Source organism: Pteropus alecto, unplaced genomic scaffold, assembly GCF_000325575.1.
Source record: "Pteropus alecto unplaced genomic scaffold, ASM32557v1 scaffold166, whole genome shotgun sequence".
In the NCBI taxonomy this organism is placed as follows: domain Eukaryota; kingdom Metazoa; phylum Chordata; class Mammalia; order Chiroptera; family Pteropodidae; genus Pteropus; species Pteropus alecto.
Window position 1 is genome coordinate 105,003 of NW_006439757.1, and position 20,089 is coordinate 125,091.

General features: G+C 33.7%; 1 protein-coding gene across 1 annotated transcript in view; it reads left to right on the forward strand.

Annotated features, from left to right (window-relative positions):
* Positions 1–4,748: 4,748 nt before the first annotated feature.
* ADAM7 (ADAM metallopeptidase domain 7) overlaps positions 4,749–20,089 on the forward strand; it is a 43,786-nt gene continuing 28,445 nt past the window's right edge. The window contains exons 1-8 of the mRNA XM_015593273.1: positions 4,749–4,800; positions 5,781–5,884; positions 10,333–10,409; positions 13,117–13,195; positions 14,533–14,609; positions 15,615–15,807; positions 16,664–16,717; positions 19,480–19,548. Coding sequence (XP_015448759.1) covers positions 4,749–4,800; positions 5,781–5,884; positions 10,333–10,409; positions 13,117–13,195; positions 14,533–14,609; positions 15,615–15,807; positions 16,664–16,717; positions 19,480–19,548 — 705 coding nt within the window. The remainder of the gene's footprint in view (positions 4,801–5,780; positions 5,885–10,332; positions 10,410–13,116; positions 13,196–14,532; positions 14,610–15,614; positions 15,808–16,663; positions 16,718–19,479; positions 19,549–20,089) is intronic.

Sequence of the window (20,089 nt, forward strand, 5' to 3'; positions counted from 1 at the left end):
GAAGGAAGGAAGGAAGGAAGGAAGGAAGGAAGGAAGGAAGGAAGGAAGGAGAGGGAGGGAGGGAGGGAAAGAAAAGTGGATGAAACTGGCAAATAAAACAGCAATACAAACCAAGCGCAGATTTATATACCTCTTTAAAAATTAATACTTATCTAGCTTTTAATATGCAGCAGGCACTGCTTTTAAATGATTTAGATAAATTACCTCATTTAATTCTCACTACAACTGGTATAAGTTAGATATGATTGTTATGCTCATTCGGGGGCATGAGAAAAAGCCGAGGCAGAGAGAGATCAAATATTGTCCCAAGTCCACAGTTAGGAATCATCAGTGCTGGACACTGAACCCAGGTTGTCTGGATCTGAGTGTGTACTTATATTTACTGTCGATACAACCTCCTTATTATTAAAAGTTAAAATAATTATAGTTTACTTTTATTAGATGCTTATGATTATCAGGGATTTTTTCCAAGTTTTTAAATGTACTGTATTAATACATTAAATTAATAAAAATCAACTGTCAATCTATTGTTCTAGGCATTGAAGACACAGAATTGAACAAAACTGAAAAAATCCTTGCTTTCGTGGAACTACATTTTAAGGAGGAGACACAGGCAATTAAAATATAAATAAATAAACAAGTAAATATGTAGCATTCCAGATGGCATCTAAAGCAACCCAATAAAAGGCTCAGAGGTACCAGGATGAAAGTGAGCATGTCTACTTTGCACAGAGATTTTGGAGAAGACCTCACTGACATGATGACATTTGAATAGAGACCTGAAGGCAGAGAGGAGCAAGACATGTGGCTGAAAGGCGAATACCCCAGGCAGAAGGAACAGCAAACAGAGACCTTTAAAGCAGAATGTTCTTGGCATGTTCAATAAACAGCAAGGACACAGGGGACAAGATTAGAGTGAGTGAAGAAAAGAGTAGTGATATATGAAGCCAGAGGCTAAATCATGTAGAGCCTAGTAGGTCTTCAGCTACTTCTCTGAGATGGAAAGCCACTGACAATGTTTGAGCAGAAGAATCACATAATGTGATGTATATTAATGAGATCATTCTAGATGATGTGTAGATAACACACTATGAGGGACTAAAAGCAAAACAGTAAGGTCAATTAAAAGCCTGTTTTGATAAAGTAAGCTAGAGATGATGTTTTGGATCATCACAGCAGCAGTAAATGTGGTGAGAGGTGGTTAGATTCTAGATGTCTTTTGAGGGTAGAGGCAACTGCATTTGCTGATGGATGGGATGCAAGGCGAGAAAAAAGAGGAATCACAGATCACTCCCAAGTAAATGAAAGGATGGAGTTGTAATGCCCTAAGATAAAAAGCATTGTGGAAATACCAGGAAATTCCAGAAGATCAGGAATTCAACATTGTACTTGTGTTTGAGGTATCTATTAGATATTCAAGCAAAGATGTTGAAAAGACAGTTGCTTCTATAGGTCTAATATTCAGAGAAGTTTGGGTTAAATAAATAAAATTGGCAGCCATCATGTTCCAGATGATATTTAAAGCCATGAGATAAGACAAGAATCACTTCATTAGTGATTGTAAATAGGGAAGAGAGAAGTTTCTAGAGTTGAGCCCTAATAATCTGAAATATTTAGACACTGGGAAGAGGAAGAGGGTCCAACAAAGGAGACTCAGAAGGAGCAGTAAATAAGCATGAGGAAATCCATGGTGTACCATGAGCTGAACTCTTCCAAAGTGGAAGTGACAACCTGTATTGAATGCTGCTAAAAGGTCGAGTTAGTGAAGATGGAGAATCAACCACTGGACATATCAAGGTGCAGGTCATCAGTAATGTTGACAAGAAGTGTTTTATTGAGTGAAAGACAACAAGTTTAACTGGAGTTAATTACAAGACCAAATGGGGAGAGAAACACTGAAGACAAAAGGTATACTCATCTTTTAAGAAATCATATTATTAAAAGAATTAAAGAATGAGATAGTAACTGGGTAGAGGGGAGAGTGAAGTAAAAGAAGAATGCTTTTTTTAAAAATATAGAAAATGGCGGCATGTTTGTATATATACTAATTGAGATGATACAGTAGAAAAAGAAAACAAATGCAGTGATGATGTCATAGGGATGGGGCAAGAAGGAATGGCATACAATATATTCATGATGGGCAGACCTTAGAGGCATGGACAGTACATCCAAAGAAATAGGAGAGAATTAGTTTATCTTGGCACATATTATGATAATAAGGTAGATGTGATAATTGGAGAAAGTGAAATTTTTTTCTTCCGATGACTTCTTTTTGGTCGGTGAAATAGAGATTTGAGGAGAGAAGAGAGGATTTAAAATAGTCAACTAAGAGTACAGGAGAGTGAATCTCACAGGGAATGTGAGACTGCCTGTCAGCACAGTCATTTAATACTACATCATCCGTAGGAGATACATGTTATTATTATACCCGTGTTATAGATGAGAGAACAAAAGTACAGAGACATTTTATACTTTGCCCAAAGCCACAGAGTTAAAAAGTGGCAGGCAATTTATGTTGTGAGGCTTTAAAGCCCAGTCTTAATTGCTAACACCAGTGAAAAACTACTGAAGCATTTTCAACGGGCACATGACATGATCAGATTTGCACTTTGAAAAGATCACACTTGTTGGAGCATAGCCAAATGTAGTTTGTGGTAGCTTGTGCTAGAAGAGATGGAGAAAAGTAGATGAGATGTTTTTCGAGGGTAAAATCAACATATTTTATTTTAGGGATGGCTTGATTATGAGCACTATCAGTGATGACTACTGAGTTGCAATGTGGAATAAATGAGGACATCACTGAGACAGAAAACAAGTGGGAGGGCATACATTAAGTTTTGTACATATTGAGTTTGCAGGGGCTTTGAAGTTTCCCAATGAAGATATTGAGTAGAGAGTTGGCTATGTAAAGATCTATCACTCAGATGACTGGACATGTAAAATGTGAATCATAGCATGAAGATGATAATTAAACCAATAACTGAAGATGGGATGGTTTGGAATAAGCATGCAGTTAGAGATAAAAAAGGGTATGAGCTAATACCTTGAGAATACCAAAATTTAAAGTTTGGGTAAAAGACGATATGCCCACCAGCTGCCAGGGATCTAGGAAGGAGTTAAGAAGACTGTGTATCAAGGGAGCTGGATAGAATTTTTCAAGGGTGAGAGCATGGTCCACAGTGCCAAATATTACTGAGAGGGCAAGACGAGGAACCAAAATACCCATTGGATATAGAAAATTGTGAACTCAGCAGAATAATAAAGGCAAATGCCAGAGTGAAATGTGTTAAGATTAGCAGGAAGTGAGAAAATTGCCACGAGAATTATAAACTTTGTGAGAAGTTTAGCTGAAAAAGGAATGAAAAAGTAGGTAATCGTAGGGGCCTGTGAACTAGAGGATTGAGGATAGGATATTTTGAAAGGGAAAGACTCGAGCTCATTTAAATATCAAAAGAAAGTTTCCAATTGTCATAGATTAGTTTACAGGACTACTAGAGAGATAATCAATAATGTGAATAGGGAAGGGGATAGAATGCCAAACACAGATAAGGGATCGTATTGGCACAGGAATATCTCTTCCAACAGAACAGAGACATACAGGTAGATTTGTACAGGTCTTTGCCCATTTGCTTGTTAATTGCCCTCTTTTTTTGCATTGATATGAAAGAGTTCTATGTTACAAGATATTTACTCTCACCTTTTATGATATATGTTGTATATAATTCTGAAGTATTTGTCTTTTAATTTAAAATAATTTGTCATTTATCACATAATAAGTTTTTGTAAATAAGTTTGGATGAAGGTGGTCAAAAGGTATAAACTTTCAGTTATAAGATAATAAATCCTAGGGATGTAAGGTACAGCATGGTGCCTACAGCAAATACTGCTGAATAATATATAGGGAAGTTTTTAAGAGAGTAGATCCTAAGAGATCTCATAACGACAACAAAAAAAATCATATCTTTTTCTTTTCCTTTTTTTGTTATCTATATGCGATGATGGCTGTTAACTAAACTTACTGTGGTAATCATTTCACAATGTATGTCAGTCAAATCATCACGCTGTACACTCTAAACTTACACAGTGCTCTATGTCAATTGCATCTCAATGAAAATGGAAAGAAAGAAAATAAGTTATTTCCCCTCATTTTCTCTGGTCATCTCAATGATTCTCTGGGTTGGAATAAGAATCTACATCCTGTGTTTCACACAGACTCTAAAGGCCATTATCCTCGTGCCCCTTACAGCCCAATTGTTTATTTAGCTAGAAGCTAGAAAATAAAAGTTTTCAAGTATTTCTATCTAGTTTGTTTTATCAATTTTTTCTTTCTAGTTTCTACATGTGGCATGTGGCATTCTGCATAGAAAGACCTTCTTCAACCAAAGTTTTCATAAACACTCTTTAATCATTTTTTCTAAGGCATACGTGATTCTCTTTTTACTTTTGAATTTTTAATGCACTTGGAACCATATTTATAGTAGGCATGAAGTAGGCAACTCTGCCCAGCTCACCTCCACCAGCACCATCACCACCACCTCAGTGGTTGCCTTTAATTAGGACATGATGTCCACCCTCCAGGTTTTAGCCTCAAGCATCTCATGAATTGTGTAACTTGATCAAGGAACACTTCCTTGTGCCTGATCAAAACTGCCTATCTATCTGTTAGATCCTTCATCTTTGCTGTGGATGCAGGGATGAAGAACTGTGCATGTTTTTTTCTCAAGCCTGTGTGTCCCTCTTCTACAAGAATGCTTCTCGGGAGTTTATTTTTCATGACTTTACTCATTTCTCAGATTACAGGTATGTTTTAATCTTTTTATCAGGTTTTTCTTATGTTATGAGGTAATGTCTCTTTAGTCACAAAGTTTAAATTGTAAATGATAAAAACAGGAAAACCCATTGGTGATTTTTCTAAGAACATAGAATAGGGCTTGGACTAGATTACAGCTAATTTTCAGATTCTCTGATTCTATGAAATGCCATATTACTCTTAAATACTCTGACTTACAGTGAGATGGAGAAGAGGTACCCATTACTGAATATTGGTAATGTGGCAGACACTGTGCTAGCCGTTAATCACTTTGTATATTAGCATGTTTAAAATTCTATATTTATTATCTCCATTGTACAGGTAAGGAAATTGAGACTAATATGTACAGATCAGAGAGATTAGATATGCTGCTCATCGTCACAGAGCCAATGAACTGCTAAAACTTTGATTCAAACAAGAGCAGACTCCAAATTCCTGTGTTCTTTCCTCTCTATCACTCTTTAGTGAGGTAAGCAGGGCTCAACCATGTGACAGAAAATGCGTAGTAGATTATGTTGAGTACTGATCGAAGAGTACTTAAAATCATTTTAACAAATAAAGGCTTATATTTAGCTGTGAGAGTTAAGACTTCAAATGCAACTATCCCTGGGAGATAAAATCAGCGATTTCCACTGAAACAGTACATTCCAGGGCAGGCTTTGAAAGGTGGCAGAATCCAGAGACAGGTATGAAAAGAATAAGATGACAGAGGTGACAACCGCAGAACAAGATGAAAAGCTAAAGGATCCTGATTTCTTTGCCTGCTTTCCAATTTTGCTTCTATTTTTCTAATTTGGAACTAACAGTCTCAATTTCCTTACCTGAAAAGTGGGGATACTATTTCACAGTGTTGCTATGCATGGTTACTAACTGAGAACAAGGGAACTCTGTAAGAATAATTCTGTTATCCAGTCGCTGTGGGTGTTTGTTAACAATGCTAGGTGTGATTTCCCCCTCTGTTTCCTTTTAGAAAAGGTGATACTTGGAGTAGAGGGTCAAGAATTGGTTTACCCTAAAAAACTTCCTGTGGTACAGAAGCGAGATGTTTGGCACACCCATGACTATGACACTCAGGTATCGATTTTGAAATAATAAATAAAACTTACTGCTTTCCTAGGCATGTGGAAAACAACCTCTGGTTCTAATCAGAAGCAAACAAGACAGGAGTCTCAGTTTTTCTGAGGACTCCCAATCAGCTCACAGCCTGTGTTTGGGCGGGTGGGGTTTAAGGGGTGAGGGGAAAGCAACCCCTCGACAGATTATAAAACAAAAGCGTAAAGTTCAGATTTTAGAGGTGCCATTTAAAAGTTTCCAGTTTATGTGAGGCGTTCCGTCCATAGCTTTTTAGGATAATGTAAGGCAACCTTATTTGTTCTGAGCTGGTTCCTCGTGTGCTATAATATCTGAGTATTTTACTTTCCCAGTGATCTGATGTGCAGGCTTATTTATCTTGCAGATTCTGCAGCAAAGTTGGACAAGTTTCACGGGAACAATAAAGGCCTACTTAGCTTGTTGCTTACAAGGGTATTTAGTCAGGTGTTAAAATTTTAAAACAGTTAACATTTTGTTTTCAAAAGTAATAAATGTTTATATAGAAAATATATAATTCACGACATAGGGATAAAGCTCTGAAATTAGGTTATTTTCAACTCCTACTGTTTAGAAGACATTCAAGGACTATCCTTAGATATTTATCATTAAACACGTGCACTTAGAGACTGAGGTTTTTAATTTGGCCCATGGAGAATACTGACTGTCACTTTGCTACAACACTCGTTGGGAGTACAAACCTTCCCCAACACAATGGCTTCATTTTTCTTCCCTTTTCTTTCCATCGGAGGAGCCAGCCTTCCAGGCTCTCACTTGCTAGGATTCTCCATCATAAGTGAGACACATTTCAACTTTCCAAATGGTCCTATTGAGGCCGCTTTCACATGGCTTGCAATAATAAAAAAGCAACTCTTCATCTGCTGCCATTTGGAAATAATGTGTAATCATTTTTCTCTAAAAGTCAACTTACAAATAGTTTTTCTGCTGATCTCATCTCACCTTCTCATGCCTTTTATTGGTTGAAGGTTGGTGCTCAGCTAAGAAGGTGAAACCAACTTTCCACCACCCATTGTAGAAAGGCTGGTGGGCTCTTCTGACATCTTTTGCCTGAAGATTTAATCAAGACTGATACTAAAAGTCCTATTATGAACGCACAGAATGACTGGACTGGGGCAGGAAATATACAAGATGAGTTTGGAGCACCATGTAGTACCAGAAAGAAAGGAAGTTCTCAAAAAAACGAACAGAACCCCCCAAACCCATGTTTATGGGAGTACGTTAAAAGAACACAGGAGCCAACTGACAGAGCTCCCAATGGCCAAAGAGGGGATAATTTGAGCGACAAAATTAATAACATAGTTTTGGACTGTAACGTAAAGTATAAATTATTATCCATAAACCCATACTGATATAAATAAATAATTGAATACTTAAATAAATGGGAGATAATAGACAAATCTCTCATACAGAAATAAAAGGATTGATTAGATACTCCCCTCCCCAAGAGGTGATTCATAACTCCATATCCTTTAAGCTTGGGCTGTGTATAGTGACTTCCTTCCAAAGAATAAAATATGAAAGGAGGAAAAGTATAACTTTACAGTGGAGAAAGCTGTCAAATGCTACCTCAGCCAGGTGATCAGGGTCAACAACATCAGAGATAAGTCATGGCATTAGTACACACTCCTGCTACAGTGTGATGAAAATGGTGCTTTATTTTTTTTCTCCAAAATCTCCATAATGCAATCTAAACACAAGAAAATTATCATGAAAACCTAAATTAAGGAACAGGCTACAAAATACCTGACCAGTCAAGGTCATCAAAAAGAAGGAAATTCTTTTTCATGGCTGAGTGAAATCTTACCATTTGCACGAATTAAGAAGTATAAATTGGTAGTTACAAAATAGTCACAGGGATGTGAAATACAGCATAGGGAATATAGTCAATAATATTGTAGTAACTGTGTATAGTGTCAGGTGGGTACTAGACTTATCAGGAGGATCACTTTGTAATTTACATAAATGTCTAATCACTATGTTGAACATCTGAAACTAATAAAAAATAAAATAAAATAAAATAAAATAAATAAAAGTAAGGAAAATCTGAGAAACTGCCATAGTCTAGAGGATCCTAAAGAGACATGATAACTAAATGTAATGTGGTGTCCTGGATGAGATCCTAAAACAGTAAAAGGACAATAGACAAAAGCACTAAAAAAATCTGGAGAGTGTAGACTTTAACTGCTAATACCAATCTTGGTTCATTAGTAGTGACAAATATACCATAGTAAGGTCAGATCTCACAATGGAAACCTGTGTGGTGGAGTACGTGGAAATTCTCTGTATTGCCTTTCTAATTTTTCTCTAAATCTAAGATGATTCTAAAATAAAAAATAAATTTTAAAATGAATTAAAAATAAATAAAATTTTAAAATAAAAAATGAAATTAAAAATTCTGTTTATGGACACAATATCAATGACAAGATTAAAGGTAATATTATCACCTTTGACCATATTAAAAATAGTTTCTCAATATTAGGTAGTATAAAATCTATATTCAAACATTCAAATTTCAAAAATATTTCATTATACCATTCTGTTCCACACACACATATCTACACATGAAGGTCATCATGTTACAGAGTGGGATTCAACCCTTCTTATTGACTGAACTGCTGTTTATTGCCTACCCACCGTGAATACGGTGTCTTTATAATAAAGTTCAGTTTTTATGTTAAACTTGCAATTGAAAAGCCCTGACGAATGCACACTTCATATTCACCAAACACAAAACTCCCCTCTCCTTCCCTCAAAGCCACCCCTAGTCAGAAGATCCTCCTCGAGGCAGTGGCATGCATAAACCAGCCAGACACCTGAAGTAATCCTTGGTGCCTCTCTTCTTGCATTCCCCATCAATCGCTAAGCCTCGTAGATTCTGGCATGTAAATAGTCTCCAAAATTATCTACTCTTCCTTATTCCTGATGCCATTCCCCTGCCCAAATCACCTGTATTCTATCAACATCCTTCAAGTGCTTTTTCTGCCTGCAGTCATGATTTCTGCTGATCCATTGTCCATAATAATTAAGCCACCTAAAACACCATACTTCTGTATTTTTCTGCCTAAACTTTTTACTTCTCTTTGCCCTTAGGATAAAGCCTAAATCCTCTTAAGTGACTTATTAGGCTGTATAAAATTTGTCTCCTTCCTATTCTTTTCATTTCTCATTTCTACTCATCTTACACTTGACTTTCCAGCAGAACTGAATGTCTCTCTGTTCCTCAAACATGTCAAGTTCCTTCCTACCTCAGGACCTTTGCATGTACTGTTGTCAGTCACTGACTTCTTTCAATATTCCTGATACAGTCACTGCATTTCTCTTATTATGATGCTTATAATATTCTTATATTTGTTTGTTTGTTCGTTTGTTTTGCAAATCTGTAGCTTCCATGAAGGCAGTGACCTCTAACTTATACACTATTGTATTTTCCATATTATCACTGTGCCCAAATAAATAAGTGAATGTACATCCAAACAAACAAATGAACCATAAATAAACTAAAGAAATGCATAAAATATATGGCCTAGAACTGTAAATCCTTAAGTTATTAAGAATTTTTATGAATCATAAAGAAATAAAATGCCAGAAAAGAAAATGGTGAAAGGATATAGAGATTTGTATACAAATCTACCAGTAACTAAATAGACAAAAGAAAATATCAATTCCAATTGTTATCAAAGAAAAATTTTCACTTCATGTTATTTTATTATTTGAAAGACCTTTATTAATGACAATATTTAAGGCAAGAAAACAAGAACTGCTATAAATTTCTAATGAATTCTTAATTTGTATTTCTGTTCTTTATGGTTATCTGATTATCATTTACCAAAACCTTTACATTTTTTCCATGTTGTTTACAATGAAATTCTAACCATAGTGAATAATTTAAATCAAATTTCTGATATAGTTGTAGATTTAATAAGTTCACATTGTGCTTCTCAGGCATAAAACATATACTATAAATGAACATTTATTACAATAGAAACATGATCATGGTCATGATTTATTTTCTTGTGAAGATACGTAAGCTATAAAAAAATAAGCTATAAAAGAGTGTACACAAAATTGTTAAAACACATCAACAGAAGATTTACTGATTCAGTAGAACTGCAAGGACATAGAGTAACTTGTATGTCTTCGGATAAGTGGACAATATGCATTTTTTCATTTCCTTTTACTTTATTTTATAACTAGAAAAAGTCCATCAAAAAAAATTAAGAATAGCTTGAAAGCAAAATCTTTCATGTATTAGCTTTCTTATAAATTTGGCTTTATCAGTATTAATCATTTTGACTAAAAGGACTGCTGGGCTGCTGGGTAGACTGTGAAAAACCTGTAATTTTTCCCTCCACCCACCCAATACACACTAATTGAGCACATATTTAAGTCATGTAACGGATATTGTTTTTCAGGAAACTTATGAAGAAGAATTGTTGTATGAAATAAGTCTAAGTAGAAAAAGCTTTATACTTCATCTTTTAAGATCAAGGTAAGTTCTATTATGATTCAAAAACTTACAGATTTATTAATCTATTATACCTCAGTTTTGGTAAAAACAGCCAGTGAATTCCTTAAGTCATTGTTATCTGTATATAATTTGAATTCTTACTTGTCTAATGTAAGCCCATCTCATTTTAACAGCTTAACAATTATGGACATGCTTCTCCAGTTCCTAAATTACTCCTTGTTGGGGTACTGGAGTTCTTTGAGCTCCAGTTAATACATTACCACTTTGCGAATCAGTGGGACAAAAGAAATTTGAAAATCACGGTTCTTAAAGTGACGCAAGTTTTTTAAAATAGATATCAAACCAAGTTCTGTTGGAGAGTAAGCTAAGAACTGGAAAGAATTTTCTTCATCGAGTTATCTTGCGTGAGCTAAATAATTTCAGTGCCCTTACCTCTCTTCTTTAGCTCTCTTCACCACCTCCATTGTGGTTGTTGAATTCCCATTTTTTTTCTTTGGTGTATTTCTACATACAATAGTTCTGCCTCTCGGCCCCAAGCATTAAAATCATGGAGAAATGTCAAATGCTCAAAGAGAAGGATAACTTTATTGAAGAATTGAGACTCTGGCCTATAAGCTAATAAAATAAAAATAAAATAAATAATAGCTCTCTTCACCACCTCCATTGTGGTTGTTGAATTCCCATTTTTTTTCTTTGGTGTATTTCTACATACAATAGTTCTGCCTCTCGGCCCCAAGCATTAAAATCATGGAGAAATGTCAAATGCTCAAAGAGAAGGATAACTTTATTGAAGAATTGAGACTCTGGCCTATAAGCTAATAAAATAAAAATAAAATAAATAATATAAAAAATTCCTCTACACTGAGTCTCCCACTGGACAAATGTACAGAAACATAAAAAACCTAATAACATAACTATATTAATAATTTATTCAGACTCTGCATATTCTGACATTCTCAGAATAGAAGGAAGCTAACATTTATTGAGCCTTTCTCCAGTTATCTCTTAATTCCTACAATATCCATATAAAGCCAATATTGTTTTATTTCCATTTTATTAAGGAAAAATCAAAAGTTTACCTAAATAAGAACTTGTCCAGGGTTACAATGCAGGTGACAATACTGATACTCTAACTCAGATCTGTCTACTTTCGAAGTTACCCCTTGCTGCTTATGCCTCAAGTAGCCAATTTTATATTGTTTAATCCTGCTAATAAGCTCAGACTGGTATGTTATAGAATCGTAAACACGAAAGCAGTTTAATATGATATTTGTATCTCTGGTGAACATTACTCTCGTTCCCTTAGCTCCACAAAGTAAGTAAATTTAGTGCGCACCACAGAGCCTCCAAAATCTGTGAATATTATTTATTCAGAGATTGACATATGATATGGTAACAAACGGAAACCTGATTTTATTAATTTAGATTTTATTTGTCTTTTTTTCCATAACTACTTTTTTTCTCCATATTTTCTCAATGAGTTTTGACTTGGTTTTTTATCATACTTATTTTATATAATATTGTATATTATGTATATATAATTATATAATAGTCATTTTACAAGATCATGTTGAGAAATAGAGGTAAACCTTCATAGGCCAACCATATTAAATTAGATTGTTTATTCATCCAGTGGAAACATTGATCAAATTAACTTTGTTTTCACTATAATAAATCCATTAATAGGTGAAAAGTTCTATTTGTATGTGTGTATGAGGCAAAAGAAACATTAATTTATACCATATGATACTACCATATTACTAAAAATATTATATATCCTATTTCAAAATAACCATAAAATGATTGTATTCTACTTAACTTATTGTATCTATTTTTACAGTTCATTATAAAGAAATTTTTACACATTGAACAAAGTTGAAAGAATTTTATAGAAAACATTTATATATCCGTTAATATATACATATACCTATATGTATATATTACATCAAGATATATATACACATATACTCATTAACATTTTATTATGCTTATTTTATATCACAATTGCTTGTCTATCCATCCAACATTTATCCATTCATTCATTCATCCTCCATTATTTTTATGCATTTTAAATTACATTGCAGACATCAATATACCTCCCACTAAATATTTAAGCATGCATATCATTAGAGTCTAATATTTATGTTTTTTCTTTTGATATAAAAATTTTATACAATAAAATGCATAAATTGTATACATTTATTGTTTTGACAAATGCACATTTCTGTTACCCAAATTCCTATATATGAACTATAAGAGTTTAATCTGAAATGGCATTTATTTTTCCCTCTTTCTTGAAGGCTATTTTTTTGCTGAATATAAAATTATAAATTGATGAAATTTTATTTCTTTTGGCAAATGATGCTGACATTGTTCTCTCCTCCAGGTTCTACAATCTCTAATGAGATAATTTTTTTGCATTAATTTTGACTCTTAAGGCAAGAGATTTTTACTCAGATAATATTTTCTCTAGGTTCTTCTCAAGATGCCGCCTTACTAAAACAGCCAGAATCTTTTTCTTTTTCTCTTATAATTTTTAAACAAACCAAGAAATCTAGGTAGAAAGGCTTTTTGTGTGAGTGGGATAGATTTTGCTTATCTATTTTTAACATAGAAGACCTCTCTGAGATTTGAAAGCAGCCTGGAGGCTTCTCTCTCATATAATTGTTTTTATCTAATAACTTTTCAGAATGAGTAAATCTCAGAACCTCTCTGTCTTCTTTTTCAGGGAGTTCCTAGCCTTGAATTACAGTGAAACCTACTATTCCACAAAAGGAGGGGAGATCACTAGGCATCCTCAGATCATGGTATCTCATGGAATCTTCCTCTGTCTTTTCTCTGAAACTATCATTTCTTCATGTGATTTTGAAACCCAATTCCAGCTTTACAAGCAGCTTCAGAAAGTGTTACAACAGAAATTAATCCTGCCTTGACTACTGTAATCGAATGATTTTAGAATAGAAAATAGGACCCTCTGAAATGTAAAGGAGCCTAAGCACTGCCTAACAAGCAAATCAATGACCGCTTACGTATTTTTATTTATTAAACTGACTTCTATGTACTCACAATGATATTAAGTCTGAAGGAAGTATAAAGCAGGAAACTAAAGGAGTATAAGGCACCCTGATGAGGTTATAATTAAGTTAAATGGAGAAAACCTACAGACATAACACAGTTTTAAAACCTCTATCTAATTGACCCTTAAGTGAGTCACATCCGCTTGCCCAGTTTTTTCTGATGCATCAACATTGAGGTCTTGCCTTCATTCTCTAAATGAATCTTTGTTTGTTTGTCATGAATATTATTCCAGTGGATACAGGTTCTATTTTTTATAACTCTTTTATTTCTCTTTCCAAAACATGCCCTCTATAGCCTATCCAACAATGACATTATTCTTTCTTACCAAAAGTATACTTTTTAAAACCTGTTTCCTCTAAGGCAGCTGTCAACTATAAAATCCAAGTCATCATGTAATCTTTATAAAATAGAACAGGAAGAAAACTAGGTAATATTATTTCATGCAAGGGGTAATTATTGGCTTGTGAGGGTCCGAGGTCCCTGGAGGACCATAGAAAGTATCACATATAGGTGATAGTTGACCAGATGAAAATGATAGAAAGAGTAATTACTTGATGGAATCATCATGAGCAGAGCACCAAGTAGAGAGTGATAAAGATATCAACTTAATTGAAGGAGAAAAGAAGCAAGAGACATGGTTGGAAGATAAACCTAATTTTCGCAATTATCAACAACTTTGGCTTGATTTCACAGGCAACTCAACTGGGGGAGATTATAATAACACAGGAGAGGGAGCTTGGTAGAAATTTTAGGGTGGATTTAAGTAGTAATATTTCTAAAGAAAAGGGTCATATTTCTGAGTCTGGTGTCATCAGCTAACAGACTGCTAAATTTGTGAGAGCTAAATCCACATACTACTTTATAGAAAGTAATCATGCAATTAAAATAAAAGGATTCTAAAGTAGTTTAAAATTTTTCCAAATAAAAGAATGCAGAGAATGAATACATGAGTGAATATAGCATAATTTGTGAGAATGAAATACTGATATACTGTAACAAAATATGTAGATATTTTATTTATATAACATCAATATACGTGCTTACATCAATAACCTCTTTATTTTAGGATCACTGTTTTTACCAAGGATCCATTATACATGAATATGATTCTGCTGCCAGTATCAGCACATGTAATGGTCTGAGGTACTGCACAGTATCTTTCTATTTTCTTTATGTTTTCCTATGGATTTTCAAAGAAATTCACTTCTCATCTTTCTTCTTAACAACCCTGGTACATAGAAAAATTAATAGGAAAAGCTACTATATATTTTCAGCATGAGTGTCCACTCTAGCCCCATTGTTTATGTTCACTTTTGGCAAAAAGATGTCTAATGCCCAGCCCCAAGCAAGACAAGTTTTTCAGTATATGATAAAGGGATTCGGAGTTAGAAGACTACTGGGATTAATTTAGCCTGTCTCATCCTCTCATGTTACAGATCAGTGGACTAAAATCAGAGACTTGCTCGTGAACATTCAAATTGCTTGTGGTAGAATTAAGTCCAATCCAGACCTCTTGACTTCTAGTCCTTTAAATTCCCACCACACTACAATGCTTCACAGTGTTTCCAGTCTCTAGAAAGTAAAACATCAAAAGTAAAGCCTATATATGTTCTCCATAGATATTTGGCTCAAGGACAGAAGAAGGTGTGAGGAAGCAAAAGGTAGAACAAGAAACTTCGATCTTCATTGATGAGGATTTGACTTGAGTAGTTTCCAAAATTTTCAAGTATAACTCCTTCGATGACAAAATTACCACATACTAGTATCTGTACTTTCATATATTTATGATTAATGCATGATAGACATAAAAATTTAAAACATGTTGCAAGAACCCTGAGACTTGCCCAGTTTTCCACAACTCCAGGTGGGAATCACTATTCTAGCTATACTTCAAAGTGGAGATTGGGCTGTCAAACTTCTGAAAACCCAGACGAGCTGACTCTCGCAAAAAGTTGTTAATTCAGTCAAAGTCCACATGTCATCTCATTTCTTTATCACTCTGAACACCTGGCTACGTGTTCATGAGCTCTTGGCCTTATAGTTTCCTTTCTTAAAAAGCAAAGTCAATAAAAATGAAATAAAATAGTATTGTATAGTAATGCAATAGTAAAAAGTCTTAAATACACATTGTATTCTCAATTTCCACAGGGGGTTCTTCAGGGTATACGACCAAAGGTATCTCATCGAACCAGTGAAATATTCAGATGAAGGAGAACATTTGGTGTTCAAATATAACCCGAAGATGCAGTATGCTGCCAATCACTCTTGTACAGAGCTCAATTTTACCAGGACAACTGTTCCAAACAATAATAGTAAATACATGGAGGACATCAAAATGGGAGTGAGTGCTTTATTTTTCCTTGGATAAAAATTATCTTTTCCTCTAGTAAAATGCCTCTTCTTTCCTTTATGACCTCAAGAGAGAGATTATGAGCCCAATGAATGAAGTGTAAATACTATCTGAGTCGGACTCTTTATTGTTTTAAATCTGAAATGTCAAATTTTGTATTCGTTATCTACATAGAAAGTGTTCATTTCCTACAGTAAATCTCAGTTTGTCTCAATGACTTAGTGAAATCTTTGAACCATATGCTCTTAGTTCAGACTCAGAGAATATGCATGTACCTCAGTGCATGCCATCGAAAGCTGAAAACTTACAATTTCTTAATATTGCTGTTTTTAAAAAAGATCTAATTATTAGCATATTATAGATATTTTATAAAACACGTTTCCTTTCTGAGACTACTGCAACATAGGAGATTTTAAGAGAGAGGCAGGAGTAAATGGAAAACGGTCATTCCTTTTAGTCAATATCCTAAGTGTTAGCTTTAAACTATAGATGGGCGCTTTTTACATGAGCTTACTTAGTAAGCATTTACTTTGTAAATAAAAAACTAAATGTTAAAAACTGAATTCATAATTCTTTATAACTCTTATTTTATTTGAAAAATGAAACAAAGAAAGAAAGGATAATCAAATATGGAATGTTATTTCAGGTTTATTACAATCTGATGTATAGGACCACATGTTTTAATAATACAAGAGGTTTTATTTAGATAAATTCTTAAAATTATTAGCTATACTTCTATACTTCACATTCCTGTTTTGATATTAACATTTATCTTAAAATTTTTAGCTTAAAATATTAAGATAAGAAATATTAACCATTCTTCATTAAATTTTTCATAAATTTCCAGGTTATCCATACAGAAAAGTATGTTGAACTATTCATTGTTGCTGATAATAACGTGGTAAGTTTTAAGAAGAACTTTTGCTCTTTATTCATCCTTATAATAGTATAGCTGTGATTCTAACAACAATAACAAAAAGGCATTTTAATCAGAATTTCATCCTGGTCTCAAAGTTCTGTTTTTAGTTTCCCAAGACAGACTTATATAAAAGACAATAGGGTCCTGTGGCAGCGTAGCAGCCTGAACCAAAATAGAACCACCCGTCCCTACACAAACATGTGAAAATGCTGAACAACATATAAACAATAAAAATATATTCATAATCTATAGTTGAGCTCCAAAGGAAACACAGGAAATCTCCAAGTGCTAAAAACGAGTTAGAAAATCTCTGTCATAGTAGTATTCCCTAGAAGGTTGTTATTGTAACAATCTATGATGACATTGATAATAAACCCAGAGAATTAAGTAAAATTATAAGCCAATTTCACTTATAAATATAACTACAAATGTCCTAAAAAATATCTGCAAACCTAATTCATCACATATAAAAACATCTTCATGACAATGGTTTATTATAGTTAATATAATTTTTAAAAACCATGTAATCATCTCAAATATTTTATATATATATCAACATTAATAATAGAACTCTTAGCAAATAAGAAATGCAATAAAATGAAGAATATTTACCAAGATCTTATTCTGTGTAAACATTAAACGTAATTGTGAATAGGATACATCTGTTTATCATCGATAGATTTTTTCAACATATTTATCGAAATTCCTATCCAATGTAATAAGAGAAAATAAATAAGATCTATGATAGTTGAAAAGACAGCATTGTTGCACACTAAAAAAAGAAAACAGGAGAAACTACAATTAACCTAACAATTAAAACAAATAGAAACTAATAAATTTCAGGCACTAAACAATAGACCTACATTAGCATGTTGGTGAGAACATGTTAACTAACTTTTAAAAAGAATGCTAAGACAAGTTTTGTTCTTAATTTATTAACAATAAATAAAAGCAATCTATTAAATTTAACATTTTACCCCAGATACCAGGTGAAGGTTTGCTTGATATGATTTTAGGTGCATTAAACTGGGTTTTACATGCATAACTCATACATGCTGCCTTATTATTGTCTTAAAATATTTAAGGGCTTCTTTTTTTCAGAGAAATTCCTCTGGTAAATTATCCGTTTTAATTTGCAAATAGTTAATGAATATCCACTATGCTATGTTCTGAGTATTAAATACACACACACACACACACACACACACACACACACACATTACTATAAAGAACATGACAACAAAAGCAAAGCGCAGTTAGGGTATTTTGGTAAAACAGAATAGAAAAAACAAAGACAGCTTTTAGAAAACATATTGAGGACTTCACATATCTCGAAGGCAATATGATGCATTTTAAGCAGTTAAACAGAGTGAGGCTATGGATGTGTACACTCAGAGCTAGCAGGTTGAAAGAGAAAGCAGAACACGAATGTCTGAATCCTGAAGAACACTAATTCTATAAAGATTTGGAAGTAAGAGTACAAAGACCCTATATCCATCTATCTCCCTTATATCCATGGGTAGGAATCAATAACTGATAAGATACCTATTTCTGTGGTCCCTAATATAGCCTCAGAATCTCTCTCAGCTGTGGAATTTAGGCAAGCCCTAGCAATTCATCGATGGAAACTCTGGTGCAAAAACATATTTGCCATCCAGAATTTAAGGGGATGGTGGAAAAGAGAAACCTGTGCATTATAAAATATTGGGAGTGTATAGAATAACAGAAACCAAGATGATAAGAAATTTCTTGAAAAAGAAAATGATCAATATTAAAATGGACAAAATGATTAGGAAGATGAGGGAAAAGTGTTCAATGGGTTGATATTAAGAGGACATTTGTGGGCCTGTCAAGAATAATTTCAGTGAAATTGTGGGGTTAAACCAATGAGTAGTGGATTGAGGAGTGGGTGGAAGATGAGAATTGAAGAGATTCTAATGTTATATCTTTGAGGTATGTAGAGATTTAAGACAACAGGGCAGCAGTGACATGGTAAGTAGAGGATACTTGCAAGATTCCGGAAAGGTATATATATTTTTTATTTTTATTATTTAAGAAGCTTGGCCATTTACATTCATCTAAGTAGGATATCTTACATTATTATTAAGTATATTTTATCAGGTTTAAATTGATAATACTGAGAACAAGGTCCTTATGGCATAAATGGAGAATCCATTTGTAAGAAGAGAACAAAAGGCAGAATAGGCTGGAACAGAAAAGTCAGCATTGCCTTCTTAGCCTTTTCCTGGAGAGAGGGGCGAACCACGCCTTCATGCCCCTCCCCTCACATCTCTGGTTCTAGGGTTACCCTCGATTTTGTGTTCCTTAGTCTGTAACCAACATGGACACTGGAAGGCTGAGAAAGTTGCTGTTTTCCTGCAATATGATGGTTGCTGTGGAGCTTTAATAAGTTTTGTTTTATCAACATGATAAATATGAACTCTAAAGAACACTTATTAGTTGGTTTAATAAGTCAATATAATGTATCGTGAAAAGGAAACAATATTATAAAGAAAAATTTACAGGAGTGCTAAGTTGAACCATGTCTATAGAAAATGCTGTATCTAGTTATTTTATGTAAAAAAATGTATTTCTGCTTCAGTCACCCAGATTTTTAGCCTCCTTGAAGGAAGGAATGCCAAGAAAATATTTTCTTTGAACTAACTGGTAACAAGTAAAGTATTATGTTATTTGTATTCAATTCCAATTATTAATGAATATTGATCTGATATTTGTATTTCCAGTATCACAGGAATAAACATCACGGTAAACTGAGGAACCGAGTTTGGGGAATGGTCAATTTTGTCAACATGGTGAGAGTTTATGCATTTTGAATCAAGCTAAAAATGAAAAGAAACTGTTGAATTTTTGTGGTAGTTCTGATATTGAGAAAGCCCAAAACACAAAAATTTACCGTCAACTCATTGAGAAATTCACAGAAATGAATGAACCACAGTCTGAGGTTTTGGTTTTCTAAGTAAATTACATTTAATATTTTGATATTTAAATAAGTTTCAAATATTGGTCACTAATCATAGAATTTATAAAGCAATGTACAAAGATTTGAATACGCATCATGCATAAATTAAATCCACTATTTTAAATTACTGTACCACGATCTTGTGTAGCAAAAAGATTTCAAACTATAATTGATTGTCCATGCTTTAACACAGAAACTAGGAGAAATATTTCAGGCAAATGCACTTAAATGATTGATTTGTCTGAAATAGAATTAACTGTTACCTTTTTTAAAACGCAATACTGTGAATTACACATATTTTTCTTCTGCTGACTTCTCAGTCATGAAGCTTCATTACTAGGATAAAGAGTGCCCAAAGGAAGATGCATAACAAA